The 19193-nt window shown below is 39.5% G+C and overlaps 1 protein-coding gene across 1 annotated transcript in view; it reads left to right on the forward strand.

Annotated features, from left to right (window-relative positions):
* LOC146320936 (dolichyl-diphosphooligosaccharide--protein glycosyltransferase subunit STT3B-like) overlaps nucleotides 1-16261 on the forward strand; it is a 102453-nt gene extending 86192 nt beyond the window's left edge. The window contains exons 10-16 of the mRNA XM_084725892.1: nucleotides 2344-2555; nucleotides 5301-5488; nucleotides 9298-9469; nucleotides 11352-11525; nucleotides 12222-12335; nucleotides 12483-12692; nucleotides 15785-16261. Of these exons, the coding sequence (XP_084582018.1) occupies nucleotides 2344-2555; nucleotides 5301-5488; nucleotides 9298-9469; nucleotides 11352-11525; nucleotides 12222-12335; nucleotides 12483-12692; nucleotides 15785-15865 (1151 nt within the window). The 3' untranslated portion in view covers nucleotides 15866-16261. The remainder of the gene's footprint in view (nucleotides 1-2343; nucleotides 2556-5300; nucleotides 5489-9297; nucleotides 9470-11351; nucleotides 11526-12221; nucleotides 12336-12482; nucleotides 12693-15784) is intronic.
* The last annotated feature ends 2932 nt before the right edge of the window (nucleotides 16262-19193 follow it).

Below are 19193 nucleotides of genomic sequence, written 5' to 3' on the forward strand. Positions count from 1 at the left end.
GTTTGCGCTCACCACCCACTACATTTTTATATTTTAAAATTTTAAAAAAACAACAACAGAATGGTCACCTTGGCTGAAACTGTAGCACTGTCTAACTGTATAGAATTTCCCAAAACAACTCTTCCACTTTGACTGTAAACACCCCTGTGAGCATATAAGCCTCACTGTGCAGTATAATAACTGTTGCAACAGACTGGATTTGTTCATAATGTATTTGTCGGCATCACCCATCACAGATTTATCTTTTAGTTGCACCCACAGTGGTGAGCTGCAGTGGTGTCTCTTTCTATTTCTTTATGTCCACAGATATCACACATATCCTTACAGTATATTCTTTCCACCACTCCACTTTTGTTTTCTGTTTTTCCCTCTGCCTTATAGTCTTTTGACTGACATCGTCTCTTTGTCTCTTAATCTCTGATGCAAATATGTATGATACTTTTCTAAATACATGCTGTATGTACTTGATTGGAACTGACAAGCACAGTACGTGACACAAGCTTCACTGGAACTTAAATTAGTGTTTATAAAATCAATTAAGCATAATTAACTCAAATCAAACAATAAATGTAAGCTGAGGTAAAAGGAGTAACACACAAAAATGCAGCCAATTAAAAGTTTTACTTTTGTTAATCAGAAACATGGTAAAATGCTGCACATTAAATTAAGTTTTGTGTGGGTGAGCACAGTTTGATTGGATTTTGTCACCAATAAGTAATTTATCTCTATGGTTTAAGTCATCACTCATTTTCCAATACTTTTTTGATTCTGTCTCTTCTGGGGGCCTGTCATTTACAGCTCTTTAGTCCCTCTCCAGTTGCTCCCTGTGACTTTGGCAAAAGAAAATCATATGGAAATGAATGACAGTTAATTTTTAAAAACATTTTAATTTTCACTTATTATTGGTGTTGTCTTTGAAAAAGTTGAGACAACTCAAAATTCCAAGGCAATGTACTACAATAGATTTTTAAGTTTTGAGACCAAGTCAAACTCTTTCAGCTTAAAAGCTTTCCAACTATTAATCTTTTATTGAGATTATTTATTTTTCATACTTAGATGCCCTTAAACCTTTGAGTTTGAAGTGAAAGTGAATGATGATTAATTTTTTTAGCATTTCAATTAAATCCTTTTAATTTTCAGGCACCAAAATAATGACAAATCAGATTCACAGTTCTCTGTGACCAAATTTTGAAATACAGTTTTTTGAGTTTCTAAAACTCAAAGATTCAAGTTTATCTATAGAAGAATAGTAAATTATCTTAACTGATGTTTTTACAAACAGTTTTAGTTGGGCTCAAAACTCATATCTATTGCAGTTCGTTGCCTTGAAAATCTTGAGTCGTCTCAGCTATTTTTTTTTTACAGTTTAAAGTGGTTCTTATATTTGCAAACTGTAAAAAATATGTGGCTTATACACCAAATAAAGGTTTAATATTTTGTCAACTAAAACGTTTGTCATACCCTAAACGTATGGCTTGGTACGTTTTCCCCTGAAATTTGATGTTGGCTAGTCTTCCTGAGTCTCCATAAGGTAGCTATGGATGCCAAAAACAAAAAAATAGTCTTCAGGGAAAAGAGACAGAATTTAATAGTTGCAGCTCCACAAAGATTGTTTTCCTTTTTTTGCCCAAAAGTGGCTCTTTTGATTAGAAAGGTTGCAGACCTCTGGTCTAGCCACAGGAAGGTTTTTCCAACTATTGTGTCATATCTGTGGCATTTCTATACAGCAGTTTCTTGTTACTGATCAAATAACACACATACACCAACATTATATATTTACCATGAGCTAAAATATCAGCTTACTTGTCAACATAAAGTCCAGTCTTCTGCTGCCCTCCTTTGACTGAATCAACGTCTGTCTGTTCCTCCTCCTCTCTCTTGCACTACTTTCTTATTTACTTTCTTCTTCTGCTCCTCTCTATCTCAGTCAGTTTTTTGTCTTCATCTCTGTCTTTTTCTCTACCTGTTGCCTCCTACTCATTTCACCAAGGCTCTTTGATCTCAGTTCAGCTGAAAACACTCCATTAATACAGCCCCACATGCACAGACAAACACATTTGGCTTCATGTTTGATTATGTGTACTTTTCTGTCTTTTGACACTGTTTTCACCCACCAGTGAGATCCACCTTAAGCAGAGGTTGCGTAGTATTCAGGTCACTGTCAGACAACAGAGCAGAGAGGCACTGCACCTGTAATATGACTTGACAGCATTAAATTAAAGTAAATTGAATAAATTAAGTTATATTTCAAATTGAATCAAACTCATCAAGCTTGGATCATAACATGCTGTTCACCTGTAACCTCCTTATCTCTCTCTCTTTCTCTTGCTTTTCTCTCACCAGTGGCTTTGTACGCCATCAGCGCTGTATATTTTGCCGGCGTCATGGTGCGTCTGATGCTGACTCTGACTCCGGTCGTGTGCATGCTGTCGGCGGTGGCCTTCTCCAGCGTCTTTGAACACTACCTAGGAGATGACATGAAGAGGCAGAGTCCACCTGCAGAGGACAGCAGCGACGAGGACGACAGGAAGAACGCAGGAAACCTCTATGACAAGGTCAGCAGTCATCTGAATTAGAGTGTGATGTTCACAAAACATTGCTTGTATTACATTTTTCCAAAACTACACAAGGAGTACAAAAATCTTTTAATGACATACACAATATACAATTCACAAAGGCTGCATACCCAGTACCAAAGCACAATGTTGACATTATAAATAATGACATTATTTGAGATGTCTTTGTTATGACAACTTGACTTTAACCAAGACAAAAATGTATTTAGTTATGACAGCTTGACATTAACTGAGATAAAAATGTCTTTGTTATAACGACTTGACATTAACCAAGGTAAAAATGTCTTTGGTATGAAAACTTAGATAAAATATCTGTTATGACAACTTGACATTAACTGAGATAAAATGCCTTTGTTACAACAACTTAACGAGATCAAACTTAAAGAAACTGTTAAGCTTTAAGTTTAACATAATACATAACCTACTGACAACAGGCATAAACATTCATAGACCCCTACATGTTCATGACATAGTTATGACAGTCTTATGCACACCCCTTCAAATAAAGTGTTACACAAATTTTTCACATTATCAATGGATCAGATGACTCGGTAGAATGTAAATGGGCTTTCTTGTAGTGACAACCCCTTAGCTGCTTTCCCTGTCAGCTATGTGAGGCATTTTAGCATTTTTCAGCTCATCGTTTTGGTGTAATGGTCCTAAACTTGACAGTTTTGCTTCACTCTCACTGTTTTCATCAGCCTGGCTTCTAGGAGCAGGCAGCTGATCTCAGTGTAAAAGCTCTGATAAACACACAAAACAGCAGTCAGACAAAGTTTTGTGACTTGCATTTAGCATCTAAAGAACCAGATATTGTTCTCAGGGATTTGTTGACCATAACAAAGCTACAAAAAAATTGAATATTGACTAAGCATTAACCAATGCTGGAAACATAACTCCAAATGAAGGCTTAAGTTGCTCCATGCTGGTTATGAAATGGACAATTGTTTGCTAGCAAGTTAGAAACTTACTAACAGAGTAATGTGTCAGTGTTGCCTTTATAACTTGTTCCACTGCCCTCAAGCGGTCAAAAAGAGCTTGAATCAAAAATGTACGTTTTAGATGTGTCCACAGCAGTGAGCTGTAGCAGTGTGTGTTAGTGTTTCTTTATCTCCATGGGTATCACACATACCCTTACACTATATTCCTTCCATCTTAGTTTTCTGTTTCTCCCATTGCATCATCTTTGTCACTTTATTCTCTTCATTTCTGATCCTACGTCATTTGTCATACATAGCTTTGTTTCTAATCTTTTAGTGTATTGTAGTTGCCGGATTAATTTGTTTTGAACAGTATTATGACAGTAAGCTTATTTGCTGATTGAATTAACATCAGTAAACATTGAAATAAAGTAAAGCAATATATATGGAAGATGAGAAGAATAACACTTAAAAAAAAAACTTATTAACATAGTATAATAGGTCAGTGTTGCTTTTACAACTTGTTCTGCTGCCCTCAAGCAGTCATTGAATTCTGCTATAAACCCAAAAGCGTTGCATTTTATTTTCCATTCACATCGAAAATGAATTTAGCCACTGGTAAAAAAAAATAAGTGTTAAATGAAAGAGGTAAACCACAACATAAGTCACCAAGCATTATTGTATATGGTCAAATAGTCTATTGACTATATAAAGATGGATGACACATCTGCATTTCCTCTCACTGTACAAAAAAGATGCCAAAATATTCAGGATACGAGCACTTAACATCTTGCGCTGGTGACGTCTGAGCAGTAGTGATCAGGACTGGAGTCACAGTATCAGGATCCCACCCACACAGGGCTCAGCTGCCAATCGTGACATCAAACCTGTTTTTTATAGCATCAAACAACTAATTAAAACCAAACTGATGAGAAAAATGAGCATTTGAACATGCGTCGGCATGTTAAAAACTAGGCGTGTAATGATCCATTGATCTAGATCGATGTGTTGATTCAGTGATCAATGATTCAATATCATTGATGGAAAGTGAAACATCGATCCATATCATGATTCCATGATGTTCCATGATTCTATTCAATGATCATTTATTGCCAAAAGCAGAAAAAAAAGTAACTGATTGTGTTAAAAGGGAATTTTTTAGTTTGTCTTATGTCCCATCTGGTAACAGGGTTAATGACCTATACTGCAGCCAGCCACCAGGAGGCCATCCAGTTGTTTTGGCTTCACTTTTGGGGAGCTGTCATGTTGTCTATCTTTATATACAGTCAGTGGTCAGATGCTTCTCAGACTGTGTATCTAACCATAAAGCTACAACATAATGACACAATATGTTACCATTAGAAAAACTACATTTTTGATCATTTTCTAGACCCATCTGAGCAGCACTTGTCTTACTGGATGGATTTGTTTAAAAGTTTAGTTGAAAATAATGTGTTGTGATATCTGTGATAAAACAAAAAATCAATCTCTCCTCTTTACCCTTCTCCTCTGTCTTCAGGGAAACTGAATAGCACTAATGCCCAATGTTTTTGCCATCATTTTGCTGCTTTTCTTCCAAATTGATTCAGTGGGAATAATGTATTACCAACCTATCACAGGTGTCCTGAAGGAGCACCATAAAACAGCTACAGCACTGAATTGTCTGTCTGAGAATTCTCTCAACGGACTCAATTAGCACTATTGTAGTACATTATCAGCTCATTTTTACAGCGCTCCTGTCTCATTAGAGTTTCAGTAACCTTTACACACAGTGTCCTGTTGGTGTGTGTGCTGTCCTCCTCAGGCTGGTAAGGTGCGTAAACACGTATCAGAGCAGGAGAAGGCCGAGGAGGGCCTGGGCCCCAACATCAAGTCCATCGTCACCATGCTGATGTTGATGCTGCTCATGATGTTCGCTGTCCACTGCACCTGGGTCACCAGCAACGCCTACTCCAGCCCCAGTGTCGTACTGGCATCATACAACCATGATGGGTGAGAATAACATTTCCAATGTGTCACCTGAACTAGGGTTTTACCAGTGAATTATTTGAAGTGGGGTTGTATAAAGTACATATCCATAGTCAGTGTATTAACTACAGTGGATGGTTGTCAGCACACCCCTGGTTTGGAAAAGCAGAGAGGAATACTGGCAACAGAAGCTAAACAATGTACTGCTGTGGACAGGACACCTAAAAAAAAGTCAATATCAGTTTAAGTGTACATTATATTGAGAATATTTTCTCTAATTTGCACTGCTGCCAGACAGCCTCTTCTGATGGGAAACCAACGTTATCTAAGCCAAATATCACTCTGCAAAGCACCCAGACTCCTTTTACAAAAACAGTCATTTTACTTTGCAGGACAAAGGAGTTGCTGGTCTACTTCTGCATTGATTGGTCAGTTTGTTTGTTGTGTGACTTTGGTGAATTGAAACTAACCCTTAAAAACACAGAAGTTGCACAATAATGCATACAGTTGAGGCAGCAGTAGACCAACAACTCTTCTAAAATCACTGTTTTTGTCAATGGAGTTTGGTAGCTTTAAAAGGAGTGGCATTTTGCTTATATAATGGCAATTTCCCATTGGAAAAGGCTGTCTGATGGCAATGTAAAGTGGGGAAAATATTCTAAATATGGCATACACTAATATTGATTTTTATTAGGTGGCTAAAATCCTGACCCCACCCACCTAGCTTCCTACACCAGTACTCTTCTCTGCTGCTCCAAACTAGGGGCTACAGACAGCTGTATACTGTAGGTAATCCACTGACTACAGATTAGTACGTCATACAACCCCTCTTCAAATAATCTGAACTATCCCTTTAACAATACTAGTATGTTTTGGATGAAAACTGTTAATAGAACATTTTCACAATCTATGAGTTTAAAAAACATTAAGACAAAAAACTAGATGTGTTCTTTTTTTCAGTTGTTGTATTATTCACAAAAAGCAGAAGCCAGTGAACCAACCAACTGCCTGAGGACACTAAGTCCATTGACAGCCATACTAATGGGTTTCTTGTGGGGTTATCAGCTGTGCAGAGGGTCAGTTCACCCAAATTACAACGATTATTCTCTCCCACCTCTTGTGGTATAAAGCCATGCAGATAGTTTTTGTTTCCTTTGGCCAGGTTTTGACATACTGAACCTACGTCTGAGACCTCTGCTTCCACTCGAATACAGTGGACTTTTGTTTGCAGTCCTCACAGCATTGAAAAATGAAGTTTGAAAAATTCAACAGTAGCATCTTTTCCAGAAACCGCGTTCCCATTAATCCACAGACTGTGTTGTCATCACTTTTCAGTGGAATTACTTTCTACTGTAGAAATGGTCTCTTTGAGTACTGAGCGCTTGGGCGGATTATAAGACTTTGGGCCCCTGGTCACACATGCATAAAAGGCCCCTCCTCCTACCTGCCAGATGGTTTTGCATCATCTTCTGTGTTATTTTGCAGTTTAAAGTGAACTCTAAAGTTCTGCTGTTGGTTTAAACTATTTTGTTGTTGCTGTGGATGAAGACAGGCTGTCTAAATCCTTTTCAAACCCAACACTCCTCTCATAAACATCACAAAAAACACTGCAGCATAATAATACACTACATATAATAAACCACCATCAGACAGAAACTGTAATGCAGGTTCAGTTTTCTTCAAGCAGAGTTATACTGCTGTCAAACATTTTTAAATTGCTTTACAAAGTTAAACGTTTGCTTTCTCTAGCCTAGTAGTATACACTGTAAAGCTGTATTAAGCGGAAACATAACAAGCGATACTTAAAGGATCAGCATAAAAAATATGATGGAGACATTATTAGTTTTGACTCAGTCCTGGGGCTTTCCAATAACAAATGCTTATAACATCACTTTAAATGGAGGCTCTTCGTCATCTGGATTGTACTGGCGTGGAGGCAGAAGTCTCAGACAGAGTTATCATAAGACCTTGGGACCTATAACAGAGGCTGTCTGCACAGATAGATGCCACTAGATATAACTGTGAATTTGTGTTTGTAGTTTAGGTGAATTGACCCCTTATTGCTCAGTGATACAGGTTTTATGGTTTTCATACATGATAAAAAGTTACTTTCTTTCTTCTTGTGTTTTTTATTTGCTGTCTCGCAGTGTTAGGTAGCATTAGTTTCTAACTAATAAAAGGTTACTTCCATTAGAAATAAGCGTGACCTACTGAGAAAAGTAACTTGCCAAAACACTTTGTGATTCCTTGCGCATGTTAATCATGTTTTCATGACAATCTAACTCTTATAGCATACAGTATGAACCAGTTAGCTTCTCAAAACATAAAAACATCTCAGATCCTACATACAAACTATAAAAGTGCACAGACTCTCCCAGCCAATGTCCTCTGTAGTTTTACTCTTTTATAACACAGGAGAAGTTTTTCAAAACATGTGTTGGATAGTCTGTTCCTCTGACGAGGCATCAAAAGCTAAAAAGCCTCTCTACAGGCACACTGCATGGTGTTGGGGTATTGACTCAAAGAAAGATTTGATCATGGAGAATTTGTTCAAAGAAACATCCATCTCAAAACCCAGCTTTTTTAAAAAAACTTTTTTGTTTAAATAAATATAATTTTTTTAGCTTTTATGCCTTTAATTTTATAGGACAGCTGGAGATATGAGAGAAAAGAGAGCTGGGGAACAGGATGCAGCAAAGGGCCACAGGTGGGAGTCAAACCCACGGCCGCTGCAGAGGACTCATAGCCTCAGTACATGGAGAAAACGCTCTAGCAGCTGAGCTACCAGGCCACCATCTCGAGATCCAACTTGAGATACTCTGTAATTTCAGTGTCTACCAGGACCGTAGACTGTGTCTGTCCTCTGTCTCAAAAAAAGTTGCCCTTAGTCTCCTTTGGTGATGGGTGCAGGCGGTGGTATTTTTTGCTGTTGTGGCAATGCAATAAACTTGTAACAGTACCAGATTATTATTTGAATGTGCAACAAAATAATTGAGTGCTTGAATTGCAAAACTTAAGTGCTGCATTGCTTGTTGCCACAAAAAAAAGAGTACATCATGTGTAACCCAAACACTGCTCCCATGATACTGATACCATTGCCTCGTGGTAACCCGTCTGCTTCTGGCTGGCTGAGGCTGGTGTGCATGTTGAAATCAGGACAGGACAAAGAGTCATTTCTCTCACTGACAATGTAGTCTCCTCTAAGCTTAAGACAAACTGCCAGAGATGAGCCAATGAGATGCAGCAGCAAAACCTGGTGTTACTCTGGTGTAGTCTAATCAAACAACGAGACACAGTCTGCTAGTGATGGAGACAGAAAACAAATGCAAACAGGGGAAGCACCTGTGGTTAAAACGGCCCTTATCAAGTGGCTTGACAATGCTTGGTCACGTAATGCCCCACAGAGCGGACCCTTGGTGAGGAAGAAGGCAGAAGAATTGGCAGCAAGCCTGGGAGGGGACCATTTCAAAGTTTCCATAAGCTGGTCTTAGTGGCTTGAAAAGGCAGAACATGGTGTTTCAGGAGCTGTGCAGGGAGGCTGCTGAGGCTGACATAGTCTTTGAAAGAGCTGTGCTGTATTTTTTGAAACTGTCAGTAAAATTCAGTGAAGCCATTTTAAAGTTTCTATTCATGTAATAAATATACAAATGTCAAATAGATGGTAATCTGCATGAGAATATAGTGATCAATTACACCCCAACAGACTACTGTAAGAGGTTTCCACTGTTTTTATAGTATCCTCTGTGCAAATACAGGGAATATATGTATGACTTCCTGTAACTTCCACCTCCCACTGTTTCATCACCTTACCCATCTCTGACTTTCTCATCCAGCTCTCGTAACATCCTGGACGACTTCAGGGAGGCCTACTATTGGCTGAGGCAGAACACAGACGAGCACGCCAGAGTGATGTCATGGTGGGACTACGGCTACCAGATAGCAGGCATGGCTAACCGAACCACGCTGGTTGACAACAACACATGGAACAACAGTCACATAGCACTGGTGAGAGCTGCTTTACCTGTAACACTGTTGACTGCATATCACCAAACAGACTGAATAAATGCATATATATGCGTATACATGAGGATCAGTCTACTACTCATGGAGAGAACTACTCTATGAAAACACTTGTTATGTCTCACATGGTGCTTGATGAGCTTTGTCAAGTCTAAGAAAATAAGACTGATGATTAAGAACGTTTAAACTCTGGACGTGGAGACTATAATTGTTTTCTACAGTTAAAAAGCAAAATACTGCTGAATCAAATTTGTCCAAACCTTTCATAAAAAAGTATCATCACTTTTTAAGTCAGGAGTCAGCAACCTTTACAATCAAATGAGCCTTTTTGTCTGTCTAGAGTCACAACTATTAAATTTTCTATTTTCCTCTGAGACTTCTTTTTTGGATTTGGCATCCATAGCTACTTTATGGAGATGCAAGACAAGTCAATGGCGAAATTTAGAAGAAAAGGCACCAAATCGTTGATGTAGGCTATGACACACGTTTTAGCTGACACAGTAATAAAACTCTTTTAAATTGATGCACATTTTTACAATTTGATAATGTAAAAGTCACTTCAGATCCTCAGCACTGCTGAATGAATATTAAAAAAACAAAACAAAAGCATTTACTCCTATACAATAGTCACAGGGAGCCACTAGAGAGAGGCAAAAGAGCCACACATGGCTCTGGAGCCACAGCTTGCAGGCCCCTGTTGATATTATGTACTTTTTAGCAAACAGTTGCTTATTTACCCATCCATATCTGTCCATCTGATGAATGCAAGTCCAATATTCACTCTCCTTTACCTCTGTTTTTTAACTCCAACAACTCCTGAGGGAAATATCTGTCTCTCTAGCTGATAAATAATCCACTGTGTTCACTGGCTAGTCTCTCACTGTGTCCGTCTGCTGGACAGCTAGAGTAGAGTGGGAGCTGAAACTCACTATAAAGCTCTTTATAGCTGAGGGGAGCTGCAGATTTAGCTGATAATTCTCTGTAGGTTTATCACTAACACTCTTTTCTGTTGTCTCACATTGTTATTTGATACATAGTTATTTTAAAAATACCAGTTAGAGCCATTAAGTATAACTTTGCAAACATCCCCATGGAAATCAATGGCTGCTAGAGCCTCATTTGTGTCTTTGTGGTTCCTATGACCAATTACTTTTTGACTCCACTCTCCAATGGTTACAGAGTTAAACTTCTAGTAGAGTTTTTTTCCATCCTCTATGTGAAACTCAGAGTGTTGATCTGTTGCCTTGGTGTATTGCACCACCAAGTGGACATAATGTTGTATCACTATACTGCACTGCACGGGTGACATTGAGATCTCAGAAACATGACTTTGGACCCTAACTGTCATCCTCATAACTTAGTACAAAATTTTCATTAAGACAAGACTCATTAGACATAATAAAAAAGAAGCAGCAAATACTGAGATATCCTGACTTTGAATTGCTAATATGAGTCAAGCTCCAAAATTTAGAACATACACTTCCCATAATGCAACTCAGTCATGTCTCTCTGCAAGACCCTTTCTTTTAGGGTGCAGGAAGCTGAAACTGAGATAATTCTGTAATCCACTGTACTCAGAACTATGAAAAAACAACCTCTACTCAATTTGGAAATCTTAGTGGGAAACTTGAAAGCTCCATCAATCCCGAGTTCGATTTTCAGTGGATTACAGCCTTTGACGTTTTCTTCGACTAGATGAAGTTCTTCTAAAGCCACTGCTAAACTGTTCTCTCAGTCTGAGCAGTGTTCAGTGGTTATTTGTGTTTAAAATGAGTGGAACGCCCCTTTAATCTGCATGTAGTTTTATATGTGAGCTCTACTGAATGGAAATGATTTATAAACATGCCACATCTCTGTGTTCCCACAGGTGGGTAAAGCCATGTCATCCAATGAGACTGCAGCGTATGAGATCATGAGGTCACTGGATGTCGACTATGTCCTCATCATCTTTGGAGGAGTGATTGGCTACTCAGGTGATGACATCAACAAGTTCCTGTGGATGGTGCGCATTGCAGAGGGGGAGCACCCACGGGACATCAGGGTGAGAACAATGTCACACACACCCCCACAATATATGCACATTATTTTGAGAGGATTTTGTCTTAAGCAGTTTCCTCTGAGTAATTTTCTTATTTTTAGGTTTGAAGATAAAAAAAAGTATTCATGGTCAACTAGGGTCACCATAAATTACAGTCAGTTAAACCAGGCAGCCAGTTCCTTCCCTTGTTATTCCAATTTCCAAAAAAATGTACAATTCACGCCGACTTAATGAACACTGAAGGTGTGTACATAAGACTGACATGACACAAGAACGCATTTCATGAACACGAAGAAATCTTTATGGCTGCTTAATTGACTGAATGATACTTAATGACAGCATTCATAAGAGTCCTTCATGTTCATGGCAGGTGTCATGTTGTAGTTTTGATAGTTGCATGTCAGTCTAATTCATTCCCCTTTATATAAAATGTTACTGTAACTCCTATCAGTAGACACCAATAGCAGCCGCTCTTCCTGCAGTTGTTAAATATTTACTACGGAGATGGTGGGATGCCTGCAAAGTGGACTTCATATAAATGTTTGATGTGCTCTCTGAGAGGGGAAATACTGAGGGAAATCAAGGATCAGTAACCAAGTGTGCTTTAAGTTGTTTCTTTGCAACATGAATTTAAATCCTGGATCAAAGTTTGTGTTCACCTTTTTATTCCTCTCTCCATCTGTCTGTCTGTCCGCCCAGGAAAGTGACTACTTTACCCCGCAGGGAGAGTTCAGAGTGGACAAAGCTGGTTCCCCCACACTACTCAACTGCCTTATGTACAAAATGTCTTACTACCGCTTTGGAGAAATGCAGGTACGTAGTCATGAATCATTCTGCAGGGTACACTTAGTCGACTGACTGATTGCAAAGAGCACTTTGTTATTACAACAAGCTTGACAAAATTACCTCAAGTGGACAAATAGGATTTAGACTTAAACTACTTCATCTACTACTTTTCAGTTGGACTTCCGGACGCCACCTGGATTTGACCGAACACGCAACGCTGAGATCGGCAACAAGGACATCAAGCTGAAGCACCTGGAGGAGGCGTTCACCTCAGAGCACTGGCTGGTCAGGATTTACAAGGTCAAAAAGCTGGAGAACAGAGACCGCTTAGAGCACAAGCTGCGAGGCACCGACACCACTAAGCAGAAGTACACCTCCAAAAAGGTGAGCTGGGATCCTCCTCAACCACTGGACTGTGTCCAGTCTTAACATTGGTGGAGAATCCAGGGGGGAACTGCACTGAAAGGGTTCTCAGTGCAGCTGAGTTTGTTTTATGGTACCAGCCAGTTCAGTGAGCTTAGCTGTCATGATGAGAGTGACTCAGGTTAATCAAAGCACACAGTAAAGTAAAAATTATCAGTCTGGAACCAGTCCTCTGACTTTGTTGACCAGCAACACGACAACGGGCCTCATACATGAATCACTAGTACACACAGATTTGATCTAAAGTTGTGCATGTGAACAACTTAAAAACTTTGGGGGTGGTAGAACTGCCCTCGACCAGCAAGGAAGCCAACGTGTGTTTTGTTAATAATGATAAAGTGATATATTGTGCAAATTCAGAAGAAAGATGTAACTATTTATTCATCTAATAATTTTAAATGTTTGTCTTAAAGATTCAAGAGACTTCAAAACCTGTTTGTCGTTCTGGAGCCTCAGCTTAGTCTGTGTTCACTCTACAACAAACCATGGTGACAATTCTAATTTATTGCTCAGATAATATTCTCTTTTTTTGGCTGCTCACATCATTTATTAAATGTGGCCAATAGATTTCAGTGTGGACTGGTCACAGTACTGACAGGTCAGTGAAGTCTGCATTTATGGTTTCATTTATAAGTTTCTGTGCAGTGGAAGCTGAGAAGTGAGAGAAATTACAAGACAAATTAAAATAAAAAAAACCTATATAGATTCCATCCAAAATTTCAATTAGTCAGGAGTCTACTTTTAACATTGTCTCTCTTCAAGAGTCTTTTAGCAACAGTTAGGGAGACTTGAGTGACAAACAGTTGCACGAATTCTGATGTGACACACTAAGGTTGCATTGCAAAAAATCAGACCTGTAGCTGATTTAATATGATTTGTGCCATTCACACTCATGAAGAAAACAGATCTGACGTACAAAAAAACAGATTTGATCCACTTTTGCTTGCAGTGTGAATGTAGCCTAGACAAATGCTCTAATAAACTTCATCCATAGTCTATTTCCTGGCCACAAGTACCTTCCATATAGAGACATATCTGACATATTCCAGTCCTCTGTTAGTCATGTGCTCCCCAACGTTCTCCAGTTAACACCACAGTACACTGAGTTGACATACTGCTGCTCTGCAGGCAGATAAATCCACTGTACTTGTGCACATCGAGGCACCATCTCCAAATCCATGCCCCTTCCTCAATAGAAAAAAAATCAATTCAATAAACGTCCATAATATGTGCTGCACAGAGTCACATCTTGAACGCCGGGGGAATCACACGACTGGCTGCACCTGACTGCACCCCAACAGAGGCATCTCTCCAATGATGCTCCAGTGCACTCACCCATGTCTGCTGAAAAGTTTCTTTTTCTTTTTGCTGCCCCTAGGTGGCATTCCACTTTCCTTTTTCTTTCTTTTCTTCTTTTGTCTGAGTTTAACATCACCTGTCAAATGTCAGTGGCTTGTTGCTTTGTGGTTTGCCACAGAACTCTGCTGCTCTTCAATGGATTTATTGGAGCATTTCCACATACTAATTGCAGATTTCCAATTTAAGATCAAACACAATTCATCACCATACCCAGGTAATTAAGAACAGACTTGGCTGTCATCACACATTTCTTGAATCCCACATAGAATTATTTTCTTCTTATTGCTTTGTGCAAGAACAAAGAACAAAAATAAGAAAACATTCATGCATGAGGCCCATTGTTCTGTGAGTCAGCTCTGTAATGATCAAAGTCTAATGTGGTGCATCTTTTAGCCGGAACGATTCCGTTTACATGTGAGAACACACTGAATTTAATTTCTTTTGGAGTATACTGCCAAGTTAACTGTGTGTAATCTGGTGGTAATGTAAACAAAAGCATTATTCAGATGTGATTAGATAATGAGCGCTCAACAGCTGCAAACAGCATCCTAGGTTTTACAGTAATGTTGCCCAAATCTTCTCCCAGACTGCTGTTTCAAAGCTATTATTTTAATCTTAAGATCTGATGTTGAAGCTTGGAACCTCATTTGATGTGGCAGTACACAAGAAATTAAAGCTGTATTTCCATGGTATGGTTTGACTGTACTCTACTGCCACTGCTTTTGGTACTTCTACTTCGTATTCCACTGCAGATAGTACTCCATCAGTGTAGGTGGAGCTCATCATCATAGTGATGTTTTTGGGACAATAGCAGCAGTTGGTTGCAGTTTTTATTCACTGACAAACCGTAACCTACACTTGACAACCCCTCATCTTTTTCTCTGCTCCGCTAATGCTAACTCTCTCCCTCAACCACACACTCATTACACACACAAACAGGAGCTTCGCTGTTCATATGGAGGATATGAAGGGATGGTTGTTATGTCTGCACTTCATCCATTTGCGTTTTGCGGTCTGTCATTTTTCAGTGAATAAAAATTTTCTTTGTATAAATTTTGTTTTGATCTTAACTTTGAGTGCCACCTTTAATAAAACAAAAAAAAAAAAAAAAAAAAAAAAAGAAGCAGCCAGCAAAAAAAATTGAAATAATTAACCATGTAATATCACAGTAATTATCATTACAGTCCAGTACAATATTGAGACTGCAGTTGTTCCATGCATAGAGTCTTTGTTGGGGAGTTTTAAGTGTAACCAACTTTATTTTCACTCGGACCTCGTCCCTCTATACACACACAGACTGAAGGTTTAAAAACAAAATGATGCAATATGACCTAATGCAACTGTAACTTGTATTTTCTTACTGTTGAAACTCTCCAATCTGTTTATACCATTAATTTCTACCCAAACAATTAGTTACAGCTTTTATTTAGAGTCAGATTAGACACTTTTTGAAAGTGGGGTTCAAGTATAAATAATTTTTTAAAATATTTTTTATTTAGTATGGCAGCTTTTGATGTACGGCATATCTATGTTTGGTAAAAATGAAGATACAGTCTTGCAGTCTTACTGTAGATCTAATTGAAAAAGTTTGATCCAGTTGTGTTGAATCTTTATCAGCCCTCTCAAAGTGAAGAGTTTCAATGTGAGGCTTGATTTTTAATCAAGTGTGTTTTTGGTCCTTTTCTCCTCTGCAGACAGCCAAGAGGAAGCGGGGATACATCAAGAACAAGCTTTCCCTCAAGAAGGGCAAGAAACTGACCAAGAAATCTTTATAGAACGTCAACCACCAACAGAGGCACATTGTGGACGGGGGAGAGAGGGAAAATTCTTAAAACACAAAACTTTCAACAAAATACAAGCAGCAACAGTTAAATCCACCAATCAAAGATGAATAAGGAACACCAGAGGTTCTCCAGACCCCTGTCATCCCGCGCGTCCTCACCTGGAGGGTCCAGGCTGGAAATGTTACCATCACTTTAGGAGAATGAGTTTTGAACCCCAGCTGACCTGATAAACGAGGTCAAGGAGGCAGAGACCGGGAGGTGTCGGCTAGTCCGAGATCCTCCCCGCACTGGTTTGAACCTGAGGAACTGTGACCTTTGACCCGCTTTTCTTATTGTACTTGAATGTGATAGGAGGAAACGAGAGGAAGAGAGATAAGCTGTCCTCAATCCAGGGACTCGGCTCGGGACTGCTCTATGCATCGCATCATTCAGATACAAAACAACAACAGAAAACACACCACTGTTCTACCATGTCCCCAAGTCAGCACTGAAACCTCAGACCTGCTCAAATTGAAGCAAAGAGTGATGTTAGGATAACTGAAACATTCTTAATCACTTTACGGAAAAGAAGAGGAACCGAAATGTACCTGCTTCTTGACCAGCAGCCACTTACAGCACCTTTCAGAGGGATGAGTCTGCTCAGATGCTTTAGAGACGTCCAGGTGTTGGAACATAACTCAGTAGTCCATTTTCATGTGTTTCATTTCCATTACGTTCCCCTCAGAATCCATTATTAACAGGCGTACACATGTACACACGTGCCAACAAGAGGAGCCATCACTCTTCACACAGCCTCATATATCATCATAAAACTAGACTGAACAGGCCACTGACAGGAAAATTCACATTTATTACAACTTGGTCCTTTTTTTGTAGTTTCTATCACATTTTACTCACCAAGATCACTGCCTCCCCTTCTGACGCCCCCCATGGGACCTTATTTTGAAAATAAATGTAGGGTAGTGAATGGTAAGAGACAAGAAATTTCTTAATCCCTTGAGTAGTGCCATGGAGTTGGTCAGTTTAAAAGACATTTATGCAGAAAACTCACTGAGTGATCCACATCGCTCGTCTCTCACAGTGAACACCATCAACACCGAGATCGCTGTCCCTTCTAACGTTATCTTACCTGAAGTGTTTTATCCAGTGACTCCCGGTGTTTTTATCAGCTGCATAGCAGAAGAACGAGCAAGATCTGTGGCCCCTGTGACCACATCCTGATACGAAAACACACAGGCATCATAGCTTCAACGGTTAACATTAGCTTGTGGAGGGAGGAAGTCACAATGTCACTTAGGTGACTTCTGGGTGTGTAGTCGTTCTGAGTAAGTGTGTGTAAAGGCACAATTAAGCAAGATCAAAAACTGATTTCTCTCTCGCCATTGACTGCCATATTCTCTCCAAAATAAGGTCCCATGGTGGTCCATTGTACGAGGAAGGACTTCCCCTCTCAATTGAAAAACAAAGGCAAACCAGTAAAATTATCACCCCAAACTGTCCAACATCATTCACAGTTTACAATCACTGGTTCAACTTTGATCGATCTTACTTGCCACACTTGTGCCCATAGACATATAATACATAAATGTTGCACTGATCGCTTTGATCAGTTGCTTCAATATGTCAATGTCGCTGCCACTTTGGTCCAGTCAAGACTGGATGGGGGAGCTGCGACAGACAGATTATAGACAGGAACAGACAGCACTTGGTAGAACGGTCAGGAACTAAATGCTTGCACATTTTTAGTGACTAACAGAAGTTGTGGCTGTAAATAATGAAAAATAAGACCCAAGTTGTAATAAACCAGAATTATCCTTTGAGAGCAGGTTATGATGATGAGAGCAGCTCAGTGTGTGCGACATATGAACATATCTTTGTTTGAGATGCTTTAGGGAACCAGGCCATGACCCCGAGTCTCCATCTTATCACTTGATGATTAATGAATGAACATGCTGCTCACACACAGTCCCCGCGGGAGCGCACGTATTACTGAGCTTCAGGGTGAGAGAGCCTGAATGTAGAAACAAGAAGCAGTGAAATGCATGAGTGTGTTTGATTTTAATGATAACTGTGGCTGCAGCTTCACTAAACAGCCTGATTTGCCTGAAGGTAAATTGGACTGAGTCACATCGAGTGCCGCTGTGTGACTGTTAATCGTTCGGGAGTCACTACCACTTGAAAGTAACAGGGTCCGCGTTCTTGCTTTTTGTTGCTAGCAGCATATGCTAACAGGGGGCGTCTGTCATGTCTCCCAGCGTGATCATTAAAAAGCCATTAGACGTGAAAATCTCTCAGCTGTCGGTGTCCAGGAGCATTTAAAACCGTTCTGGCTGAGAACAGTGTGAACGGAGAGCAGCAGCGTGTCGGGAGACTCCCTCCACACAACCTGCTGTCGGTCTGTCGCGTGGCTACCTGATCTCCTTTGATCACCTGGCAAATGCCCCCCTGCACTCTGTAGATAGCAGACTGCTTTTCCCTTCACAGGTGCAACATCACACTCTGCTTCTGCCGCTTATTCCGTTGTGGATCCACCAGAGAAAATGTCCCCTGAGGTGTCACAGGAGGCTTTGGGTTTCTTACAGAGAGTTAACACATCATTACAATCTACTGCTTCTTTCTGATTGGCTGAATTTCCACTATTTTTTTTCTTTATTTTGTTGTTTTATCATGCAACCAGTGGTATAACAGTGGCTTTTTCTTCCATGTGTGATTTCTTATGATTTGGGTGTGATTCCTCCCCTCTCTGAACCAAACTTTCCCCCAGATTTAACCCGCCTTATTCATGTTTCTTGAAGACGTTCTGAGAAACACCTCCATCTTGCGTGAGCCGACTTTGATTCTGTTGTGACGTTTTTGTCAGACGAACAGAGGATAGCATTGGCCTTAACAGAAAAATAAATGTAAAAAAACAAAAAAAAATGTCGTTTCCAGAGCTCAAGAGTCGATGATAAGTGTATTTATTACATGGACGATGGAGGCTGCGGTGACTAAAGCGGGCGTAGCGTCCTATCACAAAATGCAAGGATTTTATTTCGTTTTGATTTTCTAAGTCAAGGTTTCTTCCATCAATTGTAATTATCTGGATGCAGGTGTGAGAATGAAACATGCCTTTTTGAATAAAGAGGTTGAAATAATGCTGTGTTTTTACTTCTTTTAGCTGTATGTTAACATTTGTACTTGGTTTATATTTAAAATGCATCTTTGCCACACAGTTGGTTATCAGTGCCAGTTAAAACACTATAATAAAATTTATTGTAGTGGTCTGCAGCTTCAACTCTGGATATCTGATTAGTTCCTTGACTAGAACATGTGCTACTGA

This window comes from Lutjanus erythropterus, chromosome 9 (assembly GCF_056507025.1).
Source record: "Lutjanus erythropterus isolate fLutEry1 chromosome 9, fLutEry1.hap2, whole genome shotgun sequence".
NCBI lineage: Eukaryota > Metazoa > Chordata > Actinopteri > Lutjaniformes > Lutjanidae > Lutjanus > Lutjanus erythropterus.